Source organism: Phragmites australis, chromosome 12, assembly GCF_958298935.1.
Source record: "Phragmites australis chromosome 12, lpPhrAust1.1, whole genome shotgun sequence".
Classification (NCBI taxonomy): Eukaryota; Viridiplantae; Streptophyta; class Magnoliopsida; order Poales; family Poaceae; genus Phragmites; species Phragmites australis.
Window position 1 is genome coordinate 2026836 of NC_084932.1, and position 9866 is coordinate 2036701.

At 41.4% G+C, this 9866-nt stretch overlaps 1 protein-coding gene across 1 annotated transcript; it reads right to left on the minus strand.

Moving 5' to 3' along the window:
* Window positions 1-4725: 4725 nt before the first annotated feature.
* On the minus strand, window positions 4726-8860 carry LOC133886957 (IQ domain-containing protein IQM3-like). The gene is made up of 9 exons (XM_062326869.1): window positions 8403-8860; window positions 7986-8100; window positions 7832-7897; window positions 7452-7540; window positions 7189-7276; window positions 6466-6612; window positions 6241-6333; window positions 5545-5646; window positions 4726-5450 (listed from the first exon to the last, which is right to left on the minus strand). Exons 1-9 carry the CDS (start codon window positions 8840-8842, stop codon window positions 4953-4955), a joined length of 1638 nt encoding a protein of 545 aa, XP_062182853.1. The 5' UTR covers window positions 8843-8860; the 3' UTR covers window positions 4726-4952.
* Window positions 8861-9866: the final 1006 nt, after the last annotated feature.

Genomic DNA, 9866 nt, shown 5'->3' on the forward strand with positions numbered 1-9866 from the left:
GCTGTAAAATGCTACGGACTGAACGAGGGAGAGCATAGATGCTGCAACGAAAGATGCTATGTTTTAGTGTCTGAAAATAGCTTTTTTTTTCCAGACGATATATCTAGTACGCCCGATCTTGGTCCAGCGGATCTCACGCTTTCTTCTTCCTTCAGCCAAGGTACATACTCTCTCTCTGCTCCACCACGTGGGCGCGTGCTCTACCGCCCAGCCAACCTACTGCTGCCTCTAGCGCCTCTTTTGTTGCTAGATCTGTGCCCACTGTATGCCGTTGTGCTACCCTGGTTCTGTTGGACTGCATTCTTGCTTCCCGCCGTTGGTACCGCCCACCGACCATTCTCCGCCATCTATGGCTGGCGGCGTCCCCGTCACTTTGCCATCTCGCTCGTCTCCTCCGTCTGGCTAGCCTACCTATCTAGAGCTTTTTTAAAACTCGGAATCCATATAATCCTCTAAACCTCTCTCTAACTCCGATCGGTGGTGAATGTTATCTGAACTTATCTTATTTTTAGTATCTAAAAATTAGGAAGTGTGAAGAAATAAAGATGCTGCTGTACACAACAAAAGTAGATACTACTGTACTAGCTGGTTAAAATGCAAAAACAATGACAAAGGAGTAAAGGATAGATAGTACATAGCTCTCGTTTGGATAGAATAGGCTGTGTCTTTAGAATTTTTGACTAGCTGAGAAAATAGATGTGGCTATTGAATTTTGGTTGTTAGCTTTTACAATAAATTTTTAACTTCTTAGCACACTAAAAGTCAGAAAGATTCTTCTCAATCTGTTTCTCAACTTCTGGTTCATTTCAATCGTAGTTGTTTCCTCATCCAGCCAAAAACATCAGAAACGAGACTAAAAGCTAGCCATCAGATAGCTTCTAGATTTTTTAGAAACAACTTAATAAAAACCTATCCAAACAGAACCATGAACTGCAGCTACAATGATTGTGTAAGGTTCATCAAATGCAAGTAAGCGTGGCGGATAGAAAAGAGAATGGCAGAGCAGACACTCTGCCGGATGGAACGCACCGTCCTTGTATCTTTGCTGTAAGATCTCAAATGTGAACTTGAGATACACAAAATCCACGAGCAGGGAAGCAGCATCACGATCCCACTAGTAAGTAAACAGCATCACGATCCCACTAGTAAGTAAACAGCATCACGATCCCTTAAAGCGATTTTTTTTTGTCAATCAAGGACTTCTAAACACATTTAATCCTTTTCTAAAAAAAAGAAAGACACTTAATCCAGAAAGATTAGTGCTCGATGCTTTAACCTTTTTTTTTAAGACGACAATGCATAACTGATAGGACGGGACCATCATTCGTTAGCCGAGGAGGACAGGTATCGTTGACCTTTGACCAAAAGAGATGCCCGCTCTCATTAGGATCATTACACATAAAATATATAATTAGAGGGTGAATAACTGCGAAAGTCACATTAAATTTTAATTCACTCTAATAAAAAACTCAATTTAATTTTGTATTTAGTTCGGATAGACTACTATCACGTCACTAAAAATATTGTATAGAAAGATCCATCGGTTCAATTGCACTCAAATTTTAACAGTAGAAACTAGATAATGTTATAATATTATTCAAATAAGAATCAAATCAAACAAATCTCTGGATAAAGAGTTATGATCTTCACAATAGACTATAATAAATAGTGACAAAAACAAGCTAAACCCAACATGATTATCCAAGAATTACACAAAAAGCATGAAGTGCTTGTGATGGTTGGGTGTGCAACCGTATTCTGATCGTATGGAAAGCTTGCAATACAGCACGCTTTGAACGCAAATTACCTCAAGATCTAACTATTATAATCTTTTCAGTTTGTCATTGAATTGATCTCTAGTCAGCTTTACAGAAACCAGAGAAGCAGGAGCTGATACGTGAAGGTGTTACAAGATTCAGAAGGATGGTGACGGAGATAACCAAAGTGCAAGCGGGGTAGAATGGGGGACCAAGGGTGATTACAACAAGTTGAAGCTGGAGTAAACAAGAAAAGAGAAGACGATGGCAGGAAGTTCTATTTCGGAGGTGATGTTGGTTGCTGTGTGAACAAATCCATCATGAGCAGTGGTGGCTCTTTGCGACTAAGTCTTTCTGATTGGCGTCAGCTAGGTTGCAGTTTGCTCCTTATAGCTGCTATTTTGACGTGATGTGTTTTGATCTTTCGGTCTATCTTTTTAGTTATGAACTTGCTATTATAAGACACCTAGTGATGTCGGTTCCACTAATTGAAACCAGGGTTCATCCCCGCTTCTAAAAAAAATCCAAGAATTACGAAAAATTAACCAACCAAAATTTTTAGAACTTTACTATAGCAAACATGACTCTCTTAGGGCATGTATATGATTTTGTGATTAATAACAATATAGTCAATGAGACTAACATATTTGTCAAGTATATGTCTTAGTAGGTCTCATAGATGCAATACATGAAGAAGCTACCGAAACGAACTTAAGAAAGTTTGAATTGGACGAGTTCAGAAGAATTGTATACACCGGATAGTTCAGTGATAAAAAGAGTTACACATACTGGAGCATTTTTTTGTTCTATGCAGGGAGATGAAAACTTCGCCAGATGGTCCGGTGTTTAAGCAATATGGACATCGGAGTGTTCTACAACACTTGTGAATTTCCTTAAAAGTTGAAGTAAACTACACCAAATGATCCGGTGTTAGAACCCGAGTGCACACCAGAGCATTTTATAAGAGAAGTGCAAAATTTTAGAGGGATGGATTTGAACTCACCGGATGGTCCGAGAGTCAGAAGGATTGTACATCAGAGGTTTCATCAGAGGATTTTTCAGAAGACTTTCAGAGGTGTGAGAAGTTGTACACACTGGATGTTCCGGTGATCAGAGGAGGTATACACACCAGACTATTGCACAGCGAGAAGTGGCTCGATCAAGCTCAAGTCTATACATCGGATAGTCCGATGATAAAGTTGAAGAATACACCGAACATCCGGTGTTCACAAATGATTTGAGTGAAGTTCCAGTGACTAGTTTATACTGTTATACACACCGAATAGTCCGGTGTTTGTACTGCTGTTAACACCGGAATATCTAGTGTTTATAGTCTGTTTGAACCATTAGAGCAACGACTAGTCCGCGTGGTTGAGACTATAAATACCCCCACTCAATCATTTGAAGGTGCTGGAGTCCAGAGAAGCTCATATACACCTGAGAAGATATCTAAGCCACTAAAATATTTAAAGTGATCATCCAAGATAATTAAGTACAAGATTAGTGAGTGATTAGTTATATTAGGCATAGAGAGAGTTATATGTTAGCACCTTAAAGTCTTGGTGATTTGCTGGCACCATGAGCTTTGGTGGCTTATGCTTGGTGACCCTCCGATTTGATGTGAAGCGGTGGCAAGACTTTTATACGGGGATGCGAAGATCCTTTCCTTGGTAGTTCAAGTTTCGAATTGAAGACGACGGTAAGTGAGCGGAAGAAAGGTTTATGGTGAGATCTTATCTTGGTAGCTCAATGGTCGTGATCGGATGCTGTCTGGAATCTATAGTATAGTTGGCTGCTCTAATATAGACTAAAGGTGATATTTATACTATCGATATCACGAGATAAAAATCTATTATGACTAGTTTACTCTCTCTATCATCTTTATGTTTCCGCATTTACATATTTGCAACTTATTTTTGTGTATTTACATTTCTAAGTAGTTTGTTAGGATTGGCTATATATTGTAAACCTTTTGAACGATAGAGTAGATACACTAGATAAAATTAAAATATATTTAGATAGAAATTAATATATATTTATCTTGTGAAGTGTTTAGAGTTAATTAGTTTTAAATGTTCTAATTTATTCTCTTTTAGCATACCGCCAATCCTTTCACTTACCTAGATGCTTCGGAATAACTTTAAATGGATCAAATCAAAATAAATTGTGTTGACCGAAGGATCCAAAAAATAAAGACCGAGCGACAAAACAAAGAGCGTGGAGAAAGAATGAAATTAGCAACTCATAACTAGTGACAGACGCGTGTCTTCTTGAGCCTTCCAGTGTAATCAGTCCAATTTCTTTCTCAGGGCCACTACGTGATTTGCCCTTGTTGAGACCAGGCCCTCTAAAAACAGCCCACTCAGGCCCATTTCCATGTCCAGCCTTCGCCGGCTCGCCGCTGATCCCGCCTACCACTGTGCTGCTTCCTCTTCCCGGCGGAGCCCTGAATTTCTCGTCCTTTGGGCATCAAACGAAACAGTAGAGTTCTCCTCTGATTTCTGTGTTCGTCACAAGCATGCATGTATAGGTGCTACAGTAGTGAATTTCTTGTGCTTTCCTGCTCTCTGGATTAGTATGTGTTACGAATTTCTCTTTTGTTTCCCCAGTTCTTCTATGTATATAGGATAGAAGTTGCTGGCACTACACCAGCTGACCAGCTTCCTACTGGATTTGACTCATTAGCTGACTATTGCTCAATTCTGAGAACTGAATAATGTGCCCATTTTATAAAGGATATGTTATGGATTATGTAACTGCTATTATAGTTCGGACCTCCTTTTACACTTCAAATCAATCATGACTTTAGCATGTTTCGTCCGGGGACCTGACCTAATTGTAGTAATCAAACATACCATCAGATCAGTTGCAAGCTGTCCTGCTTGTGAGATATAGAAGATTCTGCACACAAACAATTTCTGCGATACTTACAGCCGGCAACTCATCACACTAGGAAATCTTTGCAGGATACCAAACATCCGACTATCGGAGGTATAAATGGAACCACAAGACCAAACCAAGTGTCTGAACTTTGCAGTATAGAAAAATGACAACGCAGAATACAGTAATCCGACAGCTAAACAGCAAAGGTTTTTTTTAGGGAAATATGGTAGGGGTCTAACCGCTACCACGGTGAACAGCACAGGTTTCATGCTGCCGTGCACATTGGTTATGTCATAAGATTTTCTAAAGCTTCTAACTTGGCTGGGGCAGGGAGGCCTGCATTGGCACAAGCGGTGATGTTGGCGTGGTGGGTGAGAAGCATGAAGGTAACCTCCTTGAGGTTGACGGTGTCGATGCCCTTGGTGAGAGTTCTACCATCTCCAGAGCCTGCATTCTGAGCTCCATTGGATAGTCCTTCACACATCCAATTCTTGGACCAAGCCCGGTGCTCCATTTCAGGGACAGCCTGTGGCCAAGCTGATAGGACTTGGACTCGCTCTTGGATTTCATCCTCTCAAGAATTGCCTTCTGTGGGACATCGGTGGCTTTCGGGCTTTGCAGACCACCTGATAAGGTTCTTTGGTAGGTCGGCTTGGCTTGTTCTCTAGAAGCATTCTCGCCTTCATCACCTTCTGTCATGTTTGGAGGTATCACTTCTGGAGGAGTTAATCCCATCATTGCAGCTTTAAGATTCTGTGAGCCATCAGGCACTGGATCTTCATTGTAGTCTTCTTTGGTAGATGAACGCACCTGAATGGCCAAAAGCAAGCTCATTAAAAAAACATCTGCTGTTTGGTGACACGTGCATAATTTAAGTTGTGAATGGTTGAATGAAATAGTGTACCACAACTTCTTTGAGATCAACTCCATTCTCTTCAAGGAAGTTCATGAAATTGCTGAGATTCTCTGCGCTAGGTTTGTAGTGACCACTGTAGGCCCATATGGACTTATCCAGAACAAAGTATCAGAAATTAGCAGAATGCACCCAATAAAAAAGCTTAATAACTAGACATAATCAAAGTATAAAAATGAGATCATCATGTGCTACGTAGACAGAAAATAGAAGGATGCAAGTCCATGGACTAGTGTCCATTAACTTGCACAGTGGCTGAATCAAGATAAGTAAATACTCTGATGTGTACTAGACAGAAGTAGATTCAGAAACTATATTTTCCACTATACTAACTCCAAAAGTTGTGGGAAAATATTGTATGCATGGAGCACATGTTCCGGTTTATATTTCATATTTATCCTCCAAAAAGGATGCATGTTAAAATAGTTATTCATGGTAACGCTCTCGAAAAAAATAGTTATTCTGGTAATGCTCTCGAAAAAAATAGTTATTCATGGTAGCCCATGGAACAGAAAAGAATGGTTTGAAGGACCATGCACAGTGAATGAATCACCAACTCCTGGACACTAACAAAACTTGTTGGTCAAAGGTGCAGGATTAAGGAATAGCATAAGCAGGAATACCAAGAAAGTAAACTACTGCAATCAAACACTAACATTTCAATAGGGCATGGTTGCTCAAAAATACCTTGATAACTCCATTTTCTGCAGTAAATCTTCCAGCAGCTATGGTAGTACCTCCTGCTAGAAAGCTGGAGTGCTGTAATACACCTCTCTCTTTCTGGATGGATAAATCAGGTTATAGAAATAGATTTAGCGGTACTAAACATAAACTAACAAAATGCGATATAAGATATAACATTGTTTCTGCAGCAATGCAAGTGCGAAGTCCTTGTAAGAGTAGACATCTTACCTTGCCAGCATAAAGTCTTTTTATTGTGCTCATAACAAAAATCCATTTAGTCCCTTTAGGACCCCGGCTTGTATCAAGTGGTTCTAAAGACTGTTTATGGATAATCTTTCCCTCATTAATGATGTATTCATAGTGCTCACGCTCTTGCTGCAAAACATTGGACAATTGCTACTTTGTTAGAGCTTGGAACTATGTGGTAGGTTTAGTAGCAAGAAAATGAAGAGTTTGTTAAAACAAAAAAATTTCCTGATCTTGACTGTGTATAATATTTTGAACTTTGAAGTCAATTATACTTTTATTATTCGTCACGATTCACGAGCAAAGGGAATAATAGTGTGAATGGAAGAAGGCAAGGGCATGCCAGATTCTATTCATGTTACAGAAGAAACAATAATTCAGACTTGAGGCTACATCAAATGCAGTTCATATATGCAGCAATTCGATAGTATACAAGAATATGCAACATATGTTTCGATTTGAGAAATATATTTCTTAAAAGTCGAACTTGAAGGGGTAAAGTCTTTATAGTAAAAGGACAGTGATATTTTTTAATAAAAAAATATAGTGACACTTGATCACAAAAAGATTCATGAAACCAAAATGAGATTTTATGGTTGAAGTCATGTCATTATACAGGCCTTCACAGATATTTTCAGCAAGGATATATACAATATAGCATGAGTTTCAAATACAGATAGGCACCCTTTGTGAAACATTTCTTACCGGACCAAGATATTTTATGCATTGCTTCTTCAGCAGAGCTCTTGGACACTCTGGAAGGTCTATATCTTTTCCCTCTCCAATATCAAGCCTACATTTGCAAACATACTTACTGAATTTGCCTCGAACCAATAACTGAAATTGCTGGTACGAACTGACATTTTAGCATGCAAACTCTAACCCGTATATGTCATGCATGTTGCATCAACTCGTTCCACTAACAGAATTTGCAACTGTAAATGTGCACATTGCAGTTAAATTTTTACCAGTAGAAGAATGGCTGGCCGGCCTGGCTTTGGAACCAGACATCGTAGTAGAAATGCAGGTTGTGCCCATATCTATGCCGTGGATCGATCTGCAACAAGAGACCAATACTGCTATGACGATTGCATACTCGCATCAGAGTCTTGAAAACAATAGTTTATCAAGGATTCCCTGAAAAAAAAGGGTTATCAAGAGATGGGCAGAATCGCAGAGACTTGTCAACTGGTGGACCTTTTATGGTCAATATTCACACCTGACTAAAAGTCCAAGTTAACTGATACTGGAAAGCAGCCTCTTTTCCAGCACAAGCAGAGCAGCAAATCCTAAGCAAGTAGAGTGCTAAACTAAAAAGCAGTAGTGGATGTGTATGATTTTTACTCACAGCCTCGATCCAGTGCTGGAAAGCCAGCTTCAGAGCCTTGCCGTCTCTGGATAGACCCTGACCCACCTGTGTAAAGCTCACAAACACAACAACTTCAGAGCAACAAAGGGTAAGTTCAGAACATAACGAGCTTTCTTGAAGTAGCAATTGAGACCTTGGATGCATTGAGGCTGATGCGGTTCCAGCGCGAGGCGGCGGTCTCCGGCTTGGGTTCGTCGAAGAAGGAGATGGTGCTGTGGCTGAGCTGCGCGAAGTCCAGCGCTTGCCACCTTCATTCATCCCAATCAAAACCTTTGTCAGTCTTAGTTAAAAAAAAATCCAAAAAAAGACTCAACTAGAACCATCAATCCATCATCAAGAACCAAATTTGGCAGAACAAAATCTCCAAGAAAGGAGGCCCCTTTACATGGAATCCACAGCTCATGGTACAGCAAGAATGGGTGGGGGGGTGGGGGGGTAAGCAAGATGTAATTGGGAAGATTTTAGAAAGGGACAGCTCTTCATTACCAAATTAAACAGAGAAACCGGGAAGAAATCAGAGCAAAGAAGAATCAAGAGTAGGATCAAATACCAGAGCTCCTCTACGACGACGGCGGAGTCGGCGAGCTTCCGCCTGGTCCGGTAGCTGCGGTACACCTTCTGCAGCTTCGTCGCCGCGCCATGCGCGCCGCCGCCGCCACTTCCCGCCACCGGCGAGGAATCTCCCAGCTTATCGGAGTAAGACCTTGAAGAATCTACAGCATGCAAGCCGGCCGGGGGCAGCGCCGTCTCCACCTCCATTTTCTTTTTCTGAGGTTTAGGAGCGACTCCAAGCACTAAACTAGACCGAGCGAGCACTATGGTTGTGAGGGCGAACGACAGAAAGACAGAATGGCTGCTGCGGTGTTGAGGAGCAGCAGGTGGACTGCGTATACGACGACGACCGATAGACGCCACGTCGCCACCTACCAGTTCCTGTTCCTGCAGATTGGCAGGTGGCTCCATTACTACAGATTGGCCCACGAGCCCCATTGGGCAATTAGCGCAGCATCAAAGTAATGGAAGACTGGCCAGGGGAGGAAGTTGGCATGCGGGGTGCTGTCGCTACTTCTCGGGTGACTAGGCGTCACACCGGAGACCCGAGGGGACGTGGACCGTCCCGTGGTGCAGCTAGTGGTGGTCAAATAGGCGGTCCAGGTTGCCACTTACGGTCCATTTAGAATCGGTCTGTTTAGTTAGCTAAACGAATGGTATCGTGCTGACTCATATGTTAACTTTAATCTAGGTATAGTTCATTTAAGATCAAGTTGTATCGTGTTAGTTCATAGTACGATAGGTCCGATGATCTTTTTTGGTTCGTCAGTCTGTCAGTCTACGGAAAATTATAAAAAATCACACAAACTTACTTTCACCTAGAATCGAAAATACAACCTTCTGTTTAGGAGTCAAACACACTACCATTGCACAATATATCTTATATAGTATTAGATCTAAATAAATTATATAAGATATTACAAAATAGAAACAGCTAAACGGGACGTGCCGCGGCTCCAGCCCAGGTACAGCCCAAACCGTCGTGCCGTGCCGGCCTAGCCTGTTAGTCGCCGTGCTGTGCTGTGCCTAGGCCGGGGCGAAATGGCCATGCCTCATGCCGGCCCATTTGGCCCGGCCCACTTAGCCACCTTTAGATGCAGCGGTGTCTAGCCAGTCGCTCTCCATGTCGGATCGGAGCGTTGGTTGCCATCGTGAATGCTTGCATGTACATGTGCATCATGTTTTATGGATGCCTCCATCCTGTGTGAATTGAATAAAGATATGTTTGGTTGTCAAATTTTCTCTTATCCTGATTTGGTGAATACGTATAATCTTAAAGAGAAATGTGTGGTCTGAAATCTCTATCATCCTAGTCCGTCATGTAATTGTGCTCGTGGACGGACTGCAAGTACATATGCATCATGTTTTGTGGACGCTCCCATCTTGTATGAATTGAATAAGGGTGTGTTTGGTTGCTGGAATCTCCCTCATTCTGATCCGGTGAATGTGTATAATCTCATAG